The following is a 22947-nucleotide window of genomic DNA, read 5'->3' on the forward strand; positions in this document are numbered from 1 at the left end:
ACCCAGAGGAGTAAGGATGGAGTGGAGGATATAGGGAAAGACACAGAGAACATGCATTTGGGGAATTGAGCCAATGATAACTCTCAGACCGACGAGGAAGTGACAGCAGGAAATCCAAGTTGTAATCAGACCTGCTTGATGCTGATTTGCCAGACATGACAACACATTTATAGCACTCGGATACATGATTATTACATCTAACGGCCTCCCTTTGAATGTCTTACTAACATTCATGTGCCCCTGAGCATGACTTGTAATTATATTTGTTGCTCCGCTGACATTTCATCTAATGCATCATCAGATCAAAAATATGTAATTGTCCAATACTTTGTCTTATGACTAAATACCTGCACAAAATGAATTCCCATCAGCTGTTTTTTGTGTTAAGTCCGAATTAGACACTGTCACAATAAACTAAGTCGGTAAACATGGTGAAACATCAGCATTGCTGTGGTCGTAGACTGTCTTGTTTACTGTCCACCACCTGTAATGCTGCAACCAACTCATTGTTTTTGTTATGGATTAACCTGCAGCTTATTTTCTGGATTTATAAGTTTGGCTATAAAATGTCAATTTGCTAAAAAAAGAAAAGATAACGCTATTTTGACAATTCTATTTTGACTATTTAGTTAAATATCATGTATCATGAAGTGGGAACCAGAACCAAAGTAGTTCCAGATTCCTTTTCTGTCCACAACTAATTGATTAATAAACTAATTGAGCTATATTACCTGCACTAAAACCCACTGAAGATCATCATGGTGGTTCACTGGGACCATGAAGGTTATTAATATCTGCTGAATCCATGCCAACAAGTGTAGCTGTTTGTAGGCATTTCTCCTTCTCTGTGCTTTGCTGCTGCGTTCTTGCTCTGATTTAAATAAATGTTGAGAGAATTGTTCTCTCTCAAGTTGTCAGGGGCAATGAAAGATGGTCCGATGACGCATGTTTTTATCTCACAATAAATAGGAACCTATTCGGTCGCCTTTTGTTGTGTTTGATAAAAAGCCGGAGTCGCGGGCTGGAGGAATGCCACAGCAGCTCCCGCTGTATATTATTTGTCAGTTCTCTCTTCTCCCATCCCCACACAAGCAACATTGCCTTTCGTTTACATTTTGCACACACACACACGCACGCACACACACATGCATACGCGCACACACATATATACACTGACTCGTGGCAATAAACACACACCCGGTCGTAAAGCGGTAAATTAAAAGCCTGACTCAGACAAATGAGGCTGGGGGATTTGCTTCTTTTCAACCATGTTATGAAGGTTATTTTTAGGCTCATCTCGGCCACACAATGCCTCATGAAAAAACAAAGCGTGTAGGGTTTGGCTTCTGAGTACAGAATCTCTCTGTTAGTTTTCAGCACTCATTGATTTTGACTACCAGGAAATGTTGCTTTTTTTCCCCCCAGCAGCTTACACAATGTAAAGGGGGGTTTCTTATGACATACACAGACTCAAAACAGAGATGATTCAACAATAAATCTGGGACAAACCCCGTGCCTTTAGCACGCACACACATTGTGTTGGCCCTCAGCAGTAACTAATCACTCAGACGGCCGTGCCCTCTCATTAAGCATGCTGTACACTGAAAGCAACACCGCTAATGACTCTGCATTGCCTGTTACACACACACACACATGCACACACACACAAAATAAAATGATTTTTCCACTTTGAGAAATTGAACACAATTATGTGTGCAGATGAGTACTGTGCTTTTTCTGTGTCACATCATTAAACCCAAGCTACGCAGAGATTGTAACCTACAGGCCCGACCCCCCCTCAGCCCCCCCAACAATACCAGCGCTGTTCCAGAAACTTCACATCCCGTTTGCTCTGATGGCGGAGCTTTTTCTTTAAGCACTTGTTTCTGCGCTGTCATCTTGCATCCGCTGCATGGCTGGAGGTTAACATATAGCCCGCAATTATTTAGCCCGCTCATCATATCGAGCAGAGTTAGCCCGCTTGGCGCTTCACGGAGGAACAAGAATTTGCACGGGAAGCAGATCCCAGTGCTGTTAAATCGGAGTCTGTATTGCGCTCTGCGTGAAACGCACAATCTGCTCCTCCTTTTGTGGAGCTCCCTGTGAACATTCATAACGCCACAACGCGGTAACAGAAGTGTGCACTTCACGCTCTGTCTTTTGGCCCTCAACAGTCTTTCTGAATTGTTAGCTGATGATGAATTGCTCGGATTGTGTAACAGCATCCATTTGTCTTTCCTCAATGCGAGGGAGCATATTGACTGTCTCAGTAACTCAATTGTTTGGTTAATAGCGCAGAGGAAAGAGTGTTTGTCTGCGTATGAAAACAAGTGTGTGCAGGCTTGTGCTCGACATTAACGCCGTCACTCTTTCTTTTTTTCATTGTGTATGACAGCATGCATGTACCTTCAGTACATGTTCGTACCTTGTCATCTTATTGTGTTTTCTATATCCATGTGTGCACATCTGAAAGGTCTGCAGTATCAGCCTCTTGGCAACAAGCAAATAAAGAAACACTGAGTTCAGTTCTGTCGTTGCATCGTCAAGGCCCTGTCGCCCCTGGTTACAGGGTTTCTAAGGGACGGATGGACAGACTGCCATCCCCAAAGTGCCGGCATGTGGGCGCTCCGAATCCTGATTTCTTGCTCTTTTTTCCTCGTCATCCTGCCCTTCAAGTTGTAGCCTGTGAATTCATTGTAGCTTTATCAATGTAGAGGTTGAGACGTGTTCATGAGTTTAGAAAAACAAGTCTAATTCCAAACCATTCGGGGATTAGGAAGCAACGTTTGTGTGCTTGTGAATAATTATCTGCATAACAGGGTGTGTTCAGCCATCGCAGACGGGAAGCGAGCGCGCTGTTTTTCGTCTTCTTCCTCCAATCCAAACAAACTCAGTAATGCCTATTCTGTCACAATTTAGCAGATTGGATATTATGAATGGTTTCCAATTATCGAGTTGTCGTGATGAATACGTGTGTTTGTGTGCATCAATTGCATCCTCCTTTTTTATTACTATTGCATACATAATCATGATGCACCACTGAGATGGATATTGTTTTAAGGTTTGTGGTGGTTGTAGAGCCGAAGTGGAAGAGAGAGAGGGGAAAGGAAAGGAAAGGAAAGGAAAGGAAAGGAGTGGACGTATGAGGCGCCAACAAAGAGGATATGTCTGGCAGCTGTGTCATTTCGCACAGTCAAGGATTATGGGAGAATTACAAAGAATGAGCAGGAGGACACACACACACACACACACACACACCAACAAAAAGGTTCCCTATATATTGTGTGTGCGTGTGTGTGTTGAAGAGTGAGTGAGACTCTGTGCTGTATGTCTGCTGATTCGCTGCTGTGACAACAGCTGGCCTTGCTTCAGTCACAGTCTATACGAGGCTGACATAAAGTCATATCACACCAAATAAACGCAGGGGAACTTCTTCAATAAACTCCAAACATCTTTTTATTTTGTCGATGAACAGGACAAGAGCCATTACTCAGCTGAGCTCTGCAGAGAAGGGTGTCAACGGCGCTTAAATTATTATTTACTTTACATGAGCCGACAACAAGATATTGTTCCCCTAAGCTGCAACATGTGACACACAAGGGAGTGAAAGCATAGGAAGGGTAAACACTGACCTATAGCCTATAGAGGATACCTGTACATGTTGATAGCTGACTTCTAAAACCATCCTTTGTGCTCTTCACCATCTCAGTGAGATGTGAGTGTGATTGCAGCTTGTGAGTCATGGCATTAACTTGTCACAAGGCCAAACACACACCCCAGACAGAGACCACGGTGATGTAGAAATCGATGTGTAATGTGTCTGCGGTCTCTGTGTGAATATGTCATCTCTCATGCCCTCTTACACCAAACTTCAAAACCAGCGAGGCGTCCCTGAGTGTGTCTGAGGGCGGCGCTATGCTTTGTCACTTTTACTGCCTATTATTGGGACACGCCGCTTTGGTGTGACACGGCCCGCCAAGTGATAACAAGACCTGGGGAAGGTGGATGCCCTCTAAGCATCGGGAGGGATGTTAACAAGCTTTTCTTGATCCCCGGGTGTTTGTTATACAACACACACACACACACACACACACACACACACACACACACACACACACACACACACACACACACACACACACTCACACACACACACACACACACACTCTGGCACAGATGCGTCTTACACACTGTCTCTCGCATGATAGCATAAATCTGTTGTGGGTGAACAAAGTAATGTCACAAACTGGGCTGCACGGCCACGACAAAAGAGATGGAGAAGCTGACAACCAAGCCAATGAACAAATGATTCATCCCATTAAAGACAACACTGGAGGGGGAACTGTAACCGGCTCAGCAGTGTAATGAGTGAAATGATGCAGCAACACAAACCATTGCGTCCCCCGAAAAACAAATGTAGGAGGGCACACTAAGAGCAGTGGCACACAGGTGGGGCCATTTTGACTGAAGACCCTCGGCCACGCCCTCCTGCAGGACCCCGGGGAAAGGAGCCACGCAAACCAGTAACAGGCAGATAGGGCGGGGAGGATCGCCACAGGCTACAACTAATGTCATTATTTATTCATCTACTTTTTAATTCATAATTTAGTGTATGTAGTGAATAATAGCAGATGTTCACCATAAGTCATCAGAGCCAAAAGCCAAAAGTAATGCCTTTTAAATAGAACGTTTTGTCTGACAGTTAAATGGAAGTCAATACATAATGATATTAAGCAAATCCTCATATTTGAGGAGCCTTTTCAACAGTAGTTGTCATTTTTCATGTAACTTAAAAAATAATCCATAATGGAAATGTTAAGTGGTTGGCGTGTCAAGCATCATGTTACTAGGGCTGTTATTAAAAAAAAATTAGATATTGGGAAATCTGCCCAGTTATTTTCTTTATCAAATGATGAATTGTTGATAATTGTCAGAAATAATATAAAATTCCCATTGTGTGTTTTCTGGTTTTGTGAAAACAGTCCAAAACACAAAGGTAATCCATCTACTATCAAACAACACAATACAAAACAGCATCAATCTACATTTGAGGAGCTGGAATCAGTGAATCTTTGGTATTTAAGCTTAAAAAGTGGACTAAATTAATTTATCTTTCACACAATTTTCTGTTGACCAATAACTCATTACTGTATGTGCATATAATCACCTCCCAAACACCAACTCTACTCTAACATTTCTCAATCCTCTCTGCTATTAAAACTATCCAAAATCAAATGCCATGAAAACAGTCTTTGGCAGAAAGTGTCATTGGTTGTTTTTTCGGTCAGTGAGAGACACTGAAAAACTACCTGCAACGAGACCAAATCGATCCCCGTGTCATTTCACTACCATGAAGCTGCACTCACACACTGAAGGACTATAATCCCGCTGCATTGCCAGCAGTTTCCTCTTTATGGGTCAGTGCACTAATGAGCACCATGTGTGTTGCGGGTTTGTGTCCAGGTTGTAACACATGTCACTAATCACACCTTTTCACACATCCTGTCGCCGTTGTTGCTCCTAATTGTACAAACACAGCATAATAACTTTCTATAAAAAGTGTTTTTAGCCTCTCAAAGGTGTTGTTATATTGAGTCTCAGCAGCTTGTCGTGCTTCAGTCTTCAAGTCTTCTTCTACTTCACTTCCACTCTATCTCTTTCACTTCCTGTAGACATCTTAGAGGATGAGGTACCTTTTAGCTTTTTGCACCTACTCCAAATATCTGTTAGAACTTTCTTTACCTTCTCGCCTCTTCACATGAAAGGGCTCTCAGCGTGACACTTTTTCTTTAACTGTTGCCGCCTGGCTGATTTAATGGGCCCACATGCTCATGCAGTGAAATATAAGAACATTATAACAACCATAAGGTCTTTTTTTCCTACCATCTTTTTCTCTTCTCTCCATTTAGTTAATGAAGTTTGGAGAAAAAATGGGAAAAGTAATACTTTATACGCAGTAGTCAAGAAGGGTTGTTAGGAATGATGAAGTCCTGAAGTTTGAATATGTTTTTCTTTCTTTACATTTACTTTTATTTCAGATTCTTGAGAGTCACTTGCATTTTAAATTCACAACATTTCAATGTCCTTGCTTGCTGTCAAAACATAGTGTGATCTTTTGTGACTTTTATATTTCCTCAGATGTATTTTGTTGTTCCTGTGAGGTTTTTTCGTGGCCAATTTGTGCACACACAAAAACACCTGAAAGCAGAAATGAGCAGTATCTTTCTTCCTGCTAAAGAAAGAATATCCAACTTCAAACACTGGGAATCCCCTCAGAGTTTAAAGTTGTCCAACTTTAAACTCTGAGGGGCCTTCATTTGCAGAGGTTGTGGGTTAGCCACAGCAACCAGCTGTTTATCAGTGGCCTGTCAGCAGAACAATAGCTGCGGTAGCCACATGAAGGCTAACTCTGCAAAGCTAAGTGAGAAGGCTAACCACATGACAAGGCCAGGAATAGCCAAAACACAGGAAATTAGCTGCTGTTTACTTTCCCTCGTCTAGACTTGCTCCTACTAATTAAGTGCAAAGAGTCCCCTTGTGGATTTCTGATCTCTAAGAAACGAGCTCTCAAGGTTCTTGCTGGGTGCTTCATTGTTTGTGCGGCTTCTCAAATGAGGCTGTGTTTGACCCATTTGTGGCCCCCAGGACTGTGGTCTGTGGCGCTAGCCATACAGTAATCCCCCAGCGACCCAGAAAGTGATTTCTAGAGCAGCTGGTAATGTGGGCCATAGGCCTAATGACACAACAATGGCGTCATCTGGCCGAGAAAGTGATGGCAACTTAGTGTACATTATTAAAAACGCCATGCCGCCGTCCACAACACTTCCCCAAGTTTAGCTCTTACAAGTGATAATATTTGTCTAAAAGCAGCTCCAGTGCATATTGGGTATATGAACTTCCAGTGTCTGAGCACACACACACACACACACACACACACACACACACAGAGGATTGTAGAAATTGTGGTGTGTGTGACCCAGAGGGTTTTATTAACCGGAGAAGGGCTGATGTCACTTATCCGAGCCATGCATAGGATTAGAATGAAGTAGTGTGCTGTCCGACTTTTTCATTAAATCTTAATAACACTGGTTTAGCTTTAAACGCTAATGTCTCCAGTGCAGCTATGTGCAGCTGCATCATTTAACCCATAATTCCGTGAGATTTTGCACACTGGATGTTTAGTACAAATCAAAAAGGGTGAAGGTTGTCAGATTTCCCAGCATGCAGCTGCATTAATGTTGCCTCTCATGGGGCTCTTTGGAGGACGTCGTGAGGACAGAAGGGGTAAACCAAGAGGACAATCCCAACAAACTGCACTGTTCTCTGGGGCATATTTTTCCAGATAAGGCCGCCGTCTCACGGCCTCTGATGAAGCACACTCTGAAAGGGTGTTTTTTGTGTGTGTATGTGTGTGTGTGTGTGTGTGTGTGTGTGTGTGTGTGTGTGGGCGGCCTGTTTACATTCCACTGATTCCTCACGGGAATCCCACTCTCTATCCTCTGTAACCTTGCTTATTTTTTCCTGGGAAGGTACGTCTGTGTGTGTGTGTGTCTCTGTATGTTTGTGTGTGTGTGGTATATTTTTAGACTTCTCACTGGAATACAATTGGCAACTGTCCTCACACATGAGTTTACCGCCGGAAGAACCCCCCACCCCCCACAAACAAACACATCCTGATGGACTCTTTAACCTTGAGTGGACTACTTCTGTTGGAGTTAAAAGTGGGAATGCAATGCTCATGTGTACGGTATGCACCTAAATGCATCATCCTGTGCAGCCCTCAGCTCTGTACCCTGAGTACCTGAACAGTTTGTGCACATAAAAGTGTCCACTCTGTATTTTCCAAACTCAGCCCTGTAATGGAGATTTCTAGGAAATTGTACACAACACATTTGTTGGAGGATGTTAGGGGATTGCGGATGTCATTTTTATGCCCAAGCAGCTTAGTGGCAAAATCTGCAATCTCCTCTCTGGCTCTGTTCCCACTGTCATGCTCCTTGCATTAGCTGACAGTAAACTTGTTGCTCATATCCCCTTAATCTTTAGATGCAAGTCAAGCTAGGGTGCTCTTTTAAAATCAAATACCATTGTCATAATAGTAATGTGTTGTTGGATAGTGAGAAAGACTCGAAGGACAGGGGATAGAGATTGTGATGTTTTGAAGATCAAGAGGTTGCTTTACTTCACTCGGCATCTTTTCAAAGACACCATGTCCGTTTCTCTTTGATTGACTTCCTCCTTTGAAAACTGCCATCTGCAGCGAGCAGCATCCTGTCTCCTCTGATAGCCACAATAATTGATACGACGCCGATAGACTCTCAGGAAGTTCTTAAGTGATCGAGCCAAAAAGACAAGACATTATCACATAACATGATGTCATATGTTGCATTACACTTTTCACCCAGGGTGATATCAACGGGAAGAATCCCCACCAGACGCACTCGAGGGGTCAGAGCAGCAGGGAGAGTGTGTGCTTTGTGCACATGTGTTAAGTGTCAGGGGCTTTGCTAATGGACTAATACAAGTTTGCGGTCAGGACCATTGAGAGGTAATTTACGAATACTGTAAACATAATTGCTCTTGATTTTTGAGTGGCACTCTGGAAGAGTGTGTGTTGGGTACAGACATGTGTATGTGTGTGTGTGTGTGTCTGCTAAGTGTTGCACAGTGGTGTTTATACAAGCCAGTAAAGGGAAAACAAATTAAAGGCAAAATTAATGAGCAGAAAAACCAAACTATTGCCCTTCAGACTGACACATATGAGCATTTTCTGACCTGACACCCAAACAGGGTTGTGAACACATCATGGTGAAGGCTAGGGGACATGCGTTGTCACGGTTATGATAATAACAAATAGGAACGATCATGGTCATCAGCAGCCTCCTGAGTAAAAAATTGAGTTGTTTCTTTTACCTATCCATCCTCTCTGTATTCCACTTCCTCCTCGGTGTCCCTCTGTGAATAATATCAGTGCATGTCACCTCATCTGCCCACACATCTTACCACATTATCCACCCACTGTGTCAGAAAGGGTGACTCTGGCCACATGAGCTTCCTTGAAAGTGTCAGAGTGTGAAGGTGTCTCAGTTGCATTTTCCTCTCTGCTGCCACCCACACACATAGTGCTTTAATGTCTTCTTTCACTCTGCTCACTCCTTCTTTCCCTCTCTGGCACGACGATTGTCTGACGCCTGATAATTGGTTCTCCATTCGGATGGCCGTGTCCATTTTCTCGTTGCGATTGTGCGTCTAAACTCCTGAGTGTGTGCGTAAATAACTGTGTCCATGTGTGTGTGTGTGTGTGTGTGTGTGTGTTTGACTGACAGCAGATTTTCCGCCACCAGCAGGTGTTCTGTTTGCTGCTCTGATGCACATTCAGTTGGTTCATTTGGTTGTCAGCGGTCCCTTGGGACACACTGAGCCGCTCCCATTAACTGCGACTGCTTTTTTGTAGATAGATATTATGCTGTGTTATATATTTATTATGCACAATTTGGCCCTCTAGTTCATGAAGTCCTTGAACATATAGCAGACGTTTGTAGAAACGGGAGGTTCCTGCTGCGTGATTATGCCGTTTTTTGTTTCCATTGGTGGTTGTAAAGGGACATCTATAGTGTTCTTCTATGAATAAGGCCTTATTATTGAAATCTAAAAATTCTTACAGAATGCCTCTCGCATTAACGTCATGGCGATCAGGATGGCACCCAACACTGCCAAGTCCACCCGCCAATAGACGGAGTATTTCCCAGATCTGTTCCATTTATTGGCTTTTTTCTTAAATGTTTGTAATTAAGTTGGTCTTAAATTTAAATTCAAGTGCCATTAAAGAAGTTTTAGGAAATATTGAATCCAGCATGCCTTAGGCTGTAGAATCCCTCTAAAAGTTAGATGAGATGATTGATGGTGTTCTTGTATCTGTACGCTAAATGGGAAGCTACCATCAGCAGTCGGCTAGCTTAGCTTAGCACAAACACTGGAAACCAGAGGAAACAGCTTGCTTAAGAACCAGCACCTCTAAAGCTCACTAGTAAACATATCTTGGTTTTTAATCTGTACACAAACCCAAGAATAAAACTGACACATTGTGGTTTTACAGGTAAATGTGCCAGACGGTTTCTTGTCTGTGTGCAGTGTCTTCATGGTGTCTCCGCCTGGAAACCTCACAGTGATGAAGTCACTGTACCCGGACAAATTTTGTCCAAAAACCTCAACTTGATGTTTCTACACTTAGTTGTTTTGTACAAATTAAACACACATATATAGATCCTCTCCTCTCTGACACGGAGAGCCTTTTCTTCAGTGAAAAATAGAATAAACTCCAGCTTGTGAAATGAGAAATCAAATGGAATTGTGAAAAAGGTGGAGGCAGAGCCGTATCTGCCGGGTGCAATCTGCCACAGTCGCTCAGGCATGTGCGCTGTACGGATTTAACCAGAAATATGAAGATTGCTGTGTGAGGGTTGCCATGTCTTGCAGCATCCTTCCCCCTCCCCCTTTTTTCTTATAGAGGTTGTAATGTATTTTTGGCTGCAACAAAAAAAAACATGGCCACACCAACCGTCCACCCCACCCCCCAACTGCTGTTTCTGAGTGTAGAAATGCCCTTTGAGCCCCTGCAGGCCTCCATATTTTACCATATCTTTATGGGCTAGCAGACGTGTTGAATATGCTATGGTCTGGAGAGGGACGAGGGTCCGGGGGGTGGGGAGAGGTGAGAGAAGAGGTTGAGGGCATGGAAATGAAGAGAGAGAGGTGTAGGGAGAACAGACTGATTACATCGGACGGACAAAGGAAGGACAAGATCAGGGAAATAAATTGGAGGAAAGAAGGCAGAACAGAGGACAGGGGAGCAGTGGAAGAACAGGTAGTTTATGTGAGAGGGAGGACAAGAGATATCGGCAGAGTGTGTGTGTGTGTGTGTGTGTGTGTGTGTGTGTGTGTGTGTGTGTGTGTGTGCATGTTTGATATTAACCAAGTAGAAGTATGTCTGAAAAATGGCCCGCATTAAGAGGTCAGAAGCCACATGAGCATGCCTCAGCCTCTTTCCACTCCTTCACTTTTTCATTCCAGCTATTCCTCTCTTCAAATATACACACACACACACACATACACACACACACACACACACACATTAGCAAACCAGACTCCCGTCTAAAGCACAGCCAGTCCAACAGTCCAACGCCACCGAGGGTATAAAGGGTCTGACTCTCCCTTCCGGGGTTGTCTTTTAAACCCTACCCATGCTGAAGTTATGGCCTTGTATAGAAGGATCATATTTCCTTTTTAGTTGCTTATCTGCTCACACACACACACACACACACACACACACACACACACACACACCTCTATTAACACCCCCTATTGCCCGGCAACTTTTATCCAAAAGGCTGCTGTCACAGGAGGAGATAAATGAAGTGCTGCGCAGCCATTTTCAGAGCAGCGGCAATGATGTGCAGCCTTAACAGCTCAGGGTGTGTCTCCAAGAAAGAATTCTACTGGTGTGGGTGTGTGTTAATGTGTCTTTGATAGCACAATTGTGTGTGTACAAGTCTGTGTGAAACCTCATTGTGTCAGGTGTATTCGCTAGAACGAGATCACGCGTCTCCAGGCATCTGTTGCATCTCATTAGCAGCTTTTAGAATGAATTACGACACACACACACACACACACCACACATCCTTCACCCTATTCCATCCACCCTGATAATCCCTTTATCTTGGCGGCTATTCAGCGCATAAAGGCCGACGCTATTGAATAATGATGTGGTCGTATCTACTCCTCATTCACTCGAATGCTAATCTTCATCTCAAGGTGACAGTGATAGAGACATTTTATGCATGCAGTCTTTCACCGCTGAATAAATCTGTTTGTAAGATATTGTTTTAGTTTTCTTTTTAAAGAAGAGAAATATCTGTTTTTTTGTGTGTGTGTGTGGGGGGGAGGGGGGGGGATGTAGTATCAATTTAGCTGGAAAGCAAGAGTCAAAGTAACAAGGTTCACACACGCTCACTCACATAAACCACCTTTGTTAGTATTACTTTGTTAGTATGACATTCCCAGAGAAAAGTTGATCCCCCCTCAAACCCTCCATTAGTGTTTGCAGAAAAGGTCACTTACAATGTGAGTGACAATCCCTGAAATCAGTACAGCAATCCATCTCTTTTTTTCACGCTCCGAGCTCTCATTTACATATTTGGATGACACGCTTGGCTGGTTTGTTTAATCCTAGAAAATTGCTCCACCGCACAATTACTGAAGTCTGTATTGTTTCCGCATTTTATTATAAGCCAAGCGGCAACGCTGTCACAAAGCTAATTCATTTGAGACAATAACAGAATGCATTTTTTCTGCTGGAGTGAGGTGAATAAAAGTACTTCGTCAGGATGTTCATCACGTTTTAATTTTAACGGCGTTTGCTTGCTAAGCAGCAGGTTTTGCTTTTCATATTCAGAGGGCAGGTGTGGTTTTGGGAGTTGCAAACAGTAATTATTTTACACTTAAAATAATTTTAACTTTACTGCTCCTAACAGTACTGTACACTTCCCCTTTTCAAGGAGCGGAGGAGCGTGCCAAATAGAGTTGAAATTGAAAGCTGTATCATGTGCGAGGAAGACGCAACTAAGGGATCCTGAGAAAGACGTTTTTCGTGAGGACGAAGGAGGGAACTGAAATTGAGAGGCTTTAAGTGTCTGAGGGTGAGAGACTGAGTAATGTTTCTGTGTCAGTGCGTCACACAGTCACACACTGTTGAGCATAGTAAAGCGAATGCTCACAGAATCAAGTCCAAATGATTGAAATGCAGAGCAACGGCCTCGAGCCTTCCCAAAAGAGATAACAATAAAATAGTTAAAGTAGGAGGAAGAAGGGTAGTGTTGTTTATATCCCAAATATAGCATTTTTTAAATTTAAAGTGAGGTCACCCTCCAATGTTTGTCACAAAATACTCAGAGCTTAACAACCAGAGGCAATCCAGCCTCAGCCTCAGTTGAGATGCAGCTTTGTGTGCATCCAGTTTGAAATATATAGTTTCTGGCTCAGTAGCGTTTCTGTGCGGAAAAACATCTGCAGGCAGCCGGAGATTTCACGGTCATCAGAGTCCTCAAAATGTGGGAGAGGAAGACAGGAAATGTTTCTTTCCCATGGGGCCGTGTGACATTAACTAGAGGCAGTTTTTTCCACGCACACACGCACGCACACACTTGTTTACACAACCCCTGCATATACACACAGAGCCTCTCTGGACTGTATGAGGTCTGCGAGGTCAGGACACACACATGTTCAGGGAGAAGGGAGCTCTGTCATCATGGTGAAGACGTGAGACACATGTCGCTGCCAGGAGGGATTCAGGAGAAGATGGAGGTTGAATACTTGACACCAGATTTCTCCGGTTAACCACGAGACCACCCTGCCGTCTTATCATAAAGTAGTCAAGGGTATAGTTGAGCGATCGTCCACAATGTCTTCCCTGTGGTACAGAATGCAGACAGAGAAAAGGAAAAAGAAACAACTACCATATGTACACATGAAGAATGAATTGGGAGCATGGCTGTTGGATCTCTTTGAATCGGTTTTAATCATGAAAAACTTCAGGACGGGAAACATCTATCTGCTATGCTGCATATTTCAATATCATAAGTCCCCAGTGGGAGATCGATATAAATGCTGCCGCTTGCAGAGATAGCTACTGGATCTGTCCGTCCTGTGTGTGGATGAGGATATAACACACACAGCTGTAATATGAGAGAGGCAGATTGGGGATGGGAGGGAGAAATCAAGGAGCCTTGCTGAATTATGCAGTTTAAATTTTCCCCATTTAGGGAGGACAGATCAATTTCTCATGCTAAAAACATTAACCCTTAGGACGGGCAGCGTTGCCGTGGCAACACAAATCATGTCCCTTGATCGGAGGCACCTGTTTTCAATCTCTCAGACACACGCACGTACACAGGCACACATGCACACTCTGACAGAGGTTAGTACATTAGATATACGTGTGACAGTGACACGCTTTCAATAATTGAATTCAACAGATGTGTGTGTGCGTCTGTGTGTGTGTGTGTACTTTAATTGCATTGTCTCTGTCAAAGCTCGGCCCCTCTTGCACTGCAGCCTGTAGGGAGCTGTATTTCATCAAGCCTCGCTGTGTGTGTGTGTGTGTGTGCACGTGTTTTGTCATTATGACTATGGGGGCTGTGTGTGCTTTCTGTTCACCCTACTGTGCGTCTTTAGCCACTTCTTTTAGAGTCGTGCCCTCTCTTCTTCGTTCCATCTTGTTTCCTTTTGGTTGCATTCTGGTTTCTGCACATCTTGACGAGTCCCCCCATGCTCCCCCTCCCCTCTTTCTCTCTTTATCTTCTGTTCTCTCCTCTCTCTTGGCAGCAGTCCCCCTATCCTTCTTCTCCCCTCCCCCATTTCTCCCACCCCCATCATCCAAATGGCCCTCTGGTCAGGACACAAGATGGTCAGTGGTGTTTATCATCCGGTGCATCCATGTTCATTGTTTTTCTGTTTTTCAAAGGAAATCACCAAAGGGCCCTTTGTGCATTCAGTTTGAATGTATATATTCATATATTATGGAGATTTGAGGTGAAGAAATTAGTCTATTTTAATGGGTTTATTCTAAATGTTTACTACTGTTGGAGAAAACAACAATACAGAGTGTTTTTAGTGTGAGACACACTGCAGATCTACAAAGTGTGGTATCATTTATATACCACTTAATGTGCATAGTGTGCATGCATGTAATCACATTATTTTCTGTCCAGAAAGAACATTAGACAAAGTAGTGCTTTTGAAAACAATGCTTTTTGTAACAATAGATCCTGGTTAATTTTCCAAAACGGGGCACATGCATGAGCAACTATTCTCCTTCAGTTTGAAATATACTCTAGTCCTCCCTTTATTCTTTCCTGACTCCTTCATCATGTTGCTTAGAGCTGCCTGAAGTGCTCCACACAAGCACGACTGCTTAAAGAAAGTTTCTCCCCTAAAAGCTGGATTATTTATTATTGTGGAAATGCCTCTGGCTCTCCTCAGAGAAGCTTCCTGGGGCTCATTTCTCAGCAACCATCCAGCTGTAAACCTTCCCCGTCTGTGTGCACCCAGAGGACCCTGCAGAGGGACGTGTCACCCCGCCACACAGGCATCCACGGAAAGTGAAGCACTGTTCTGGATGTTAAGTCTCTCTTTCTTCGCTCTATCTTTCGCTGCTGTCCAACAGCCTGTACAACAGATGCATCTCGCACACACACACACACACACACACACACACACACACACGTGGCTCTGCCTCACCGGTACGCTTCGCTGCAATGTAAGGTAGGGTTTCTGCCTGTAGAGCTGCAGGGCTCATTTGGATTCCTTGCCTCCTTGGCTCTAGTTTCTTGCATGGAAGGTTATGCCTTGATGGGGCTTGTGGTTAGCTCTGGGCTGTGTGTGTGTGTGTGTGTGTACAGCTGGTTGAGGGTATAAGTTTGGATTTCTGCCTTTAATTCCCAAAACACATTCCTTTTCAAATGGCTTTTCCATACACTTATTTTCTATGGCACAAAACAGAAGACAGCCACACTAATTGTCTCTCTTCCAAGAGTCCTGTTTTCTTTCATCAAAGTCTGAAAAGGCCGGGAGAAAGAGAGAGACCGTGGTAGTCCTCGGCTCTGTGTGTGATATCACATGGTGGTGGCCTGTGAGGAGTTTTCCACAGGGAAAAAGAAGATACTCAGAGCGTTTATGTGTGGTGTTTATCAACTGTTGAAAAATTAAGTATGTCCTCTGAGGGGAGAATGGGTGGTTTACTTCACATGTCAACAATGTTCCTCAGAACTGGATCTGCATTTGTACTTTTCAGGTTCTTCATACCATTTCAGGTAACATGGTGGAGGCAGACCTTATTTTTATTGTGGCATAGTCGAGGTGACAAATCTTGGTCATATCAAACTCCTTTTCAGTTGTTCGTGTGAAAATTAATTGAACACAGTTTTTTGCTGACAGTTTGTATTATAAATACTAAACTCAAGTCATAACACCGTGATTGGGTGACACAGAAGGTTCATTGTGACTTTGAAAAGGCATCTTTACAAAAATGTCTCAACACAAGGTCCAACTTGTTGTTTGAAAAGCTCTCAACCACATTGTGTGGCCTTCATCAGCGTATATATATATATATATATATATATATATATATATATATATATATATATATGACCACCTGTTAACTAAACCATCTCCATGACAACTGAGCAGCACTAACGACCTTGAGTTGAGTGAAGTAGCATCATCCTCACCATCATCATCCTCATCATATTCTTCACCATCCAGTACAAGTTAGGCTAAGATCAAAACAAGTGTGCACTTAAACCAAAAACATACCTAAACACACACACACACACACACACACACACACACACACACACACAGACACACACACCACCTCAGTATGAGTTTATTCTCTCCACCACCATACATGCCGCTGATGGGAAGAAGAGAATGTTGCCATGGAGACACAGTGCTGTGGCAGCCGGTAATTATTCTGGTTCAAGTGCCAGCAGAGACACACGCGAGCTGGCACACAGTGGCAAATATTGACACCTGGACACGAGCCTCTCGGACGAGACCAGAACCAGGTCAGGAAATGATCACACGCAGACTCAACGTCGAGAGATTACGGTCAAAATATATGAATGTGCCTGAATGTTCAAACCCTGTGTCGCGCCGAAGATTCAGAAGTTTGTAGACTCAAACACGGCAGCACACGTGTGTGTGTGATTGTGTGTGGTTGTGTGTGTGTGTGTGTGTGTGTGCGCGTGCGTGTGCGCACGTGCGTGTGTGAGATGTTAAACAGTGTGGAGAACACAGTCAATATCATGAGTTATATGATACAGTTCAGAGATGAAGTCACGGTTATTATCCTCTGTTACACGGGCAGACGAGTCAATACAGTGTGTGTGTGTGTGTGTATGTGAGGGCGTATGGAAGAAAGTGTACGTGGCTCCAGGTGTGTGTGAGTGTGTGACTCGGAGAGCCCGCAGGCAGCCTGTTGTCCAATATGTAATTGATATGAGTATTAAAAAACACAAACATGCTCACAGGTCCCTCGCTGCTCTCCCACACACTCACAAGCCTGCCCAGTGTGCGTTCATGCGTCGACACACACACACACACACACACACATACACGCCACCCTCCAAGGATAATATTCGGCTTCCACCCCGCAGTAATCCCCCCTTCTCCTTTTTATCTCCTCTCTTCCAGGCGAGGCCGCCCTGACTAATCATCCAAGGTGTCAAGGTAAGGTTGTGTTTGCCTCTCACCAGCCACTCACACTGATAGCAACATGAGCCGCCGCGCATTTTTCATTCGGGGTAAAAACAAACCGTCATTTCAACATAAACAGAAATTCCTCTGTGTCCTTTTGAAGAAGAGGTTGAAATTGGCTTCTGCAGCTCCTTCTGATTCGCCACAAAACTTCCTGCCAGAAGCCGAGGTGCGCTTCCACAACTCCCACCTTCCCCAGTCATATTAGCATAAGCAGAGAGACACAATGGATTTTTTCACCACTGGTACTAAATACACATATTCTGTACACACGCACGCACGCACGCACACACACACACACACACACACACACACACACAGGAGTTTGGCTCATGCACACGCCCTGAAAAGAAAGCTAGATTGTCAGAACTTGTCACCATCTCCTGATCCTGGTTGTGTGCTGATTGAAAGGAGAAGGCCATGCAAAAGAGGGCAGATAGGTAGATCCTCACTTCCTTTCCCTTTCAATCTCCCTGCATGCATCTCTCTTTGATCATCGTGTTCCACATTGTCCGCCCTCCATCTCTATCACGCACGCTCACACACGGGGGAACATCCACTCCACATTTATTTTGTTTGTGGACTTTTTTGAAGACTCGGTGAAGCACACAAGCTCATCCCTGCCGCCTCCTCCCCGCGCTGTGAGTCAGCCGCAACCCCACACAGCCCCATAAATCACACATGATAACATCAGGGGCTCCATCAGCTCAGTGAGACTCAACTTTGGGTGTCAGGCGGAGACGTGATGAGGTTGCTTATGCTGTGCGCAGAGCCCAGATGCCACTTGTGGAGAATCAGACTGCAGCAGACTGCACTGCAGTCTGACTCTGCTCTGTGCTGCCGCCTGCTGGCCATGTCTGGGCATAGCGTACTGTTACAGCTGGTTATTAGTAGATTTGACATTCTTATTAAACCTTTTGCTAAAATCAAGTAAATGCAATTTGTTTGCTCGACAAATGAGACACAGTTCCCCCGATTGTGTTGTTCAGTAAATTGTTCTTATCCCCAACCAACAATAATGATTTAGAGTTCTTCCACTACATATTTAGTCTCACATAAATTAATATATTGTGGATTTTCTAACAGATAGATTTCCTCAAAGCTGTTACTGTCTCTCTCCAAATAATACATGATCTATCTAGACAATTGTTGCTGGTAAATTTTTTATTCTGTTGGCACATGACTGAAATGAAAAATGTCTATGTTTTGTTTGAATTTTTCCTGTGCTTCCCCAGACGGTACCTGTCCGATGTCCTCTCCCCCCACAGTGTGATGCGTCATGGCTCCGGTGCTGAGAGGAGTGTGGTGGGGGCCCGAGGCCGGTGTCGTCGGGTCGGGCGTGGCGGCTGCTTCTGGGGTGGCGTCGTGGCTGGGCAGCGGGCAGCTGGTCCTGGTCATCACCCTCAGCACCCTCATCGCCCTGCTGCTGGTCTCTGTGCTGCTGCTTCTGTGTGCCAGCTGCCAGGGGTGAGCACACACACACACGCACACACACACACACACACATAGACCATATCAGGAAAGGTTGTCGGGTTTTACCTGCCGTCAGCTATCAAAACATTGACAGCTTGCTGGAAAATGGCAGCTGTGCATTGTCGTGTTTGTTGTTTGTTGTGGTGTAATTGTTTTTATATATACACTCAAAAGCAAATATATAGTAGAGCTATATTGTCCGCCAGGGCAAACTTTGATTAACAAATCTGTGACACCAACTCTTTAAACAAATTACACGTTGTCCAAAAAGCAGATGGAAGAAATGACCTTGTATACCTGGGCAGGTTTAGAACCTTAAACCTGAAGACCAGCACTTTACCTCCTAGTTATTGTTTCATCCATGCCAAGACCTAAAACAATGAGGCCTGAAACTGATCCAATAAGATTTTATTTTAGATTCAAGCAAGATTTGCTGCCTGGTGTTCCCAGTGTTCTGTCATCTTCCACCTTTTGAGCCTCTCATCTCTCCACTCCTCTCTCTTTCTAGGCAGAAGAAGGCAGTCAATGGACATCCAGCAGGAGACCATGAGAACCTCATGAATGGAGTGAGTTGGACTTCTATTCTTGCGATAGTACGCGCATGAACTGCAAATGTTAAAGAAATAGCTTTACTTTTTGATAAATACGCGTATCCTCTTTCTTGACGAGCTACATGTTGCTCTCCAGCCGGCAGAAGCTTAGCTTAGCATAAAGACTGGAGACAAGGGGAAACAGCTGGCCAGCTGCCTGAAGGTTATAACATCTGCATAGCAGCACCTTTAAAGCTCACTACTGTAGTTAAGACGTTATTTATTGTTTGTTTAACCCTGTAATATGAAAACAACACTTTGTGGTTTTATGAGGGGTAATGGATTTGACTATTTCTCAACCTGGAACCCCTAGCAACTAGCAAAGACTCAAAATGTCAAATTATTTCTTTAAGGGAAATCAAAGGCAATACTAAAGCATCTTAGAGGACTTTTATTAAAAAATACCGTCTCTGAAAATGTCTAAAACTGAATCTGATTAGGTTTCAAATTTTGCAAGAAATATTTACTCAGATCAGTTCCTTCTTTTGAACAAAAGCTATTACATTGTGTTCCAGATGGAAGCGTGCACACAGCGAGACACACGTGCACAACCAGTCCTCATTAGTCCCACTGTGTGTGAGTGACATGTCTGTAATCAAGCAGTGTAACCAGCGCTTAATGAGAGATTGAGCTCCCCCATTGGCTGCACGCCTGAATAACACACGCTTATCCTATGACACACACACACACGCGCACACACACACACTTAATGATGAGGAAGTGAGCCTGTGTGGGAAAATCCATCGAATGTCATTTTCATATAATGCCATTATAATATTGTGTTTCTTTTTCTTAAGTCAATGAAAAAAACATATTATAACTCTCACTATTTCTAGAGTTGACCTTTCTAGGTATGCACCACTCATAATGACCCTGTGTCCTCTTGAACATTGTGTTATAGTTATTACCAACTCCCATAATACTGATGGAACATTTAAGTGTGACAAATGCCCGGCTTTCACAGACTAAGTGACATCCACTTACTCTCTTATCCTGTCACTCCCTCTGGGTCTTTATGTGTGTGTGTGTGCGTGTGTGTGTGTGTGTGCGTGTGTGTGTGTGTGTGTGTGAGTGTGTGTGAGTGTGTGTGTGTTCCCTTTACATGTTTGATGGATATCTTCACTTTAACCTGCCAGTGCTGAGTGGTCAGATTGTTTCAGGAGAGGTCCATTTAAATGGCGGACCTGTTCACAGCCTGATGGGTTAAATGGGCTTCTTTGTCTTTGTCTTCCCTGCGGCCACTTCCGAACACGCTTAAGGAGCTCTCTCCCTGTTGTTAAAATATGTTGCCTAACTGTTTAAATATCATGCCGTCTTGATCTAGACTTATTAAAAAGCACCACAACTCGTGGTTTTTTTGCGAGGGCATTTTGGATCCCAATTAAGTTTACAAAATGCTCCAGAAATCTAAAAGAATCTGAGTTCAACATTCACTCTACCATGAAGACCAGGATCCTGATCAAGATTTGGATGTGGAACAAAATTAGAAAAGAAAGAATGACTTGGGTCATAAAATAGTTAAAAGATGACATCATGGACCCCAAAGGTTATGTGAGTAGTTAGCCACTAGGTGGCGTTGTGGAGCTTCTAATTCACAACCTCCCGCTCACACAGAAGGAAAACAACAAACCTGAACAAAGAAAATCTTGACTTGAGGTAGTTATTATATTTTCTCTCTTTTCAGTGAGGGATGGAGCGATATCTTTACCTTCAGAAACAAGACGGTCTATCTTCAAAGTGCATGTTGATGAACCATGCCTCAATGCGGCAGGTGCTCAGCACACATGCAGTGTTGTTTGTTTCTTTCTAGCTCTCTGGTGGAGCTGATTTGGCTGTTGACTTTGCCATGTGAATAGAAAAACAGCCTTTAACTGGAGGGCATGGTTCAAAGACTCAATGTAAAAATTATGTCCTTGTCCTTCACCCCTGCCAGTTATTCCCTACAGCGTTTTGTAGCTTCGCCTTTTTTGTAGCGGAAGGTATGGTAAAATAGGGAAATGTCCCTGTGGGTAACCACAAAGCACCATCTTCTGTGGCTTTCATTTGGACTTGTGTGCCTCCACTAATGCCTGTCAGTTTACTCTCCGTTGTAATGTGCTTATATTCCTGACCAAAGTGACATTAGAAACATGAAGTTAAATCTTGCAATCCTTTTTTTGTTCCTATCAAAGGCCGGATGTCAGGTCATAAACCTAATTGCAATGGACTGACATAAGAATAACCAGCATTGTATATTCATTAGGCGTGCATCACCATCAGTTTTGTTTACTCTCGTCAATAGTGTTAGCAGTCTCTAGATGTCTTTTGTTGGTGGGTAAAAATACACAACATTTTAATTAAGCATACGTAACATAATTACCTCAAAATAATCGGTAATGTGATTGGGAAAGCTAAGAAAAGCAGAGATAAAGAACAGGGAAGCGTGACAATTGTCATCTGTGCTGTAAATATGACACTTCCCCAAAATCCTGAGAAACAACTTCCAAACACACTACAATCTGCTGACGGTGGCTTTTGTGTTGCACAGAGGTGTAAAAGTGCAGATTGATTTCGGTTCCCTTTTCGAAAATTTGTTGTGTGATAACAACTTTTGTCAGCCTGTGAACTCACACCAGCAGTGACAAACATCTCCTCTTTTGATGCGCAGGTATCAGAGAGAGAGACGATCAGCCAATCAGCAGACAGTCCAGCAACGGACGTGGCCATCAGCAGCTCTCATAATGGTCCTCTAACCAGCGGTACAAGTAAGCCGAGATAGTTCCTTTAACTGAGCGTGTCATGTCTTTGTAGTGCATTTAGTCAAATATTGTAACTCTACGATACTGATAGCAGAGTCCCTGCTGTCCTTTACGTTCAGAATTCAGCTGCATAATAATAACAGTAGGAGCTGGTGTTATGCAATGTATTTTTTGTCTCTCAGCTTTGGTTCATTGTAAACCTCATCTGTTTATTTTCTTTTTGTGCCCATATCTATGTGATGCTTTTACGTGGGTGGGTACCGAATAGCAGTAACAGAAAACTGTAGATAGTAATTCTGCAGTTGTGATTAAGGAAAAGTTGTCTAATTTAAAAAAAATGCTAAAAAAATGCTCTCATAAAAAAAACACATTGAAAGTCACCAAATGAGAGGCTTTTTACTCGCCCTTATTGCCTCTGTTTTCCCCCCCTCTGCTCCACCAGTCCTCACGGACACACAGGACACCAGCCCCCAGCCGTCAGAGGAGATGCTCTCCAGCCAATCAGAGCTCAGGTCCTCCAAGTGTCCTCAGGACCGTGAGCTTCCCAGCATTCCTCCCAACAACGCCCTTATTGTGGATGGACCCCCAGCCTCAGGGGACCGCACCTATGAGGTCAATGTTTAAAGTCACCTTACTACAGCCCAATCATGCTTTTACTTGCACCGAGCTCCAATGTGACTGTGACAGGAGATTACAGCTTTGATTGGTTGGCAGTTTGTTGGTTTGATTGATTGAGCTCAGGGTCAAAATATTGAGGGAAAGAATTTGTCCACAAGATGTTGATAGAGATTAAAAAAGCTATAGTATTAACTGTTTATTCTCAAGTCGGTATA

At 43.6% G+C, this 22947-nt stretch overlaps 1 protein-coding gene across 3 annotated transcripts in view; it reads left to right on the plus strand.

Moving 5' to 3' along the window:
• pag1 (phosphoprotein membrane anchor with glycosphingolipid microdomains 1) overlaps positions 1-22947 on the plus strand; it is a 41165-nt gene that overhangs the window by 10745 nt on the left and 7473 nt on the right. For 2 of the 3 annotated variants that reach the window (XM_034544712.1, XM_034544715.1), the window contains exons 2-6: positions 17251-17286; positions 18549-18780; positions 19295-19352; positions 22024-22120; positions 22557-22726. In XM_034544712.1, the coding sequence (XP_034400603.1) occupies positions 18593-18780; positions 19295-19352; positions 22024-22120; positions 22557-22726 (513 nt within the window). In that variant the 5' untranslated portion in view covers positions 17251-17286; positions 18549-18592. Of the gene's footprint in view, positions 1-8315; positions 8549-17250; positions 17287-18548; positions 18781-19294; positions 19353-22023; positions 22121-22556; positions 22727-22947 lie in introns of those variants that run through there. The other variant, XM_034544714.1, reaches the window with a different exon arrangement.

Source organism: Cyclopterus lumpus, chromosome 11, assembly GCF_009769545.1.
Source record: "Cyclopterus lumpus isolate fCycLum1 chromosome 11, fCycLum1.pri, whole genome shotgun sequence".
Lineage (NCBI taxonomy): Eukaryota > Metazoa > Chordata > Actinopteri > Perciformes > Cyclopteridae > Cyclopterus > Cyclopterus lumpus.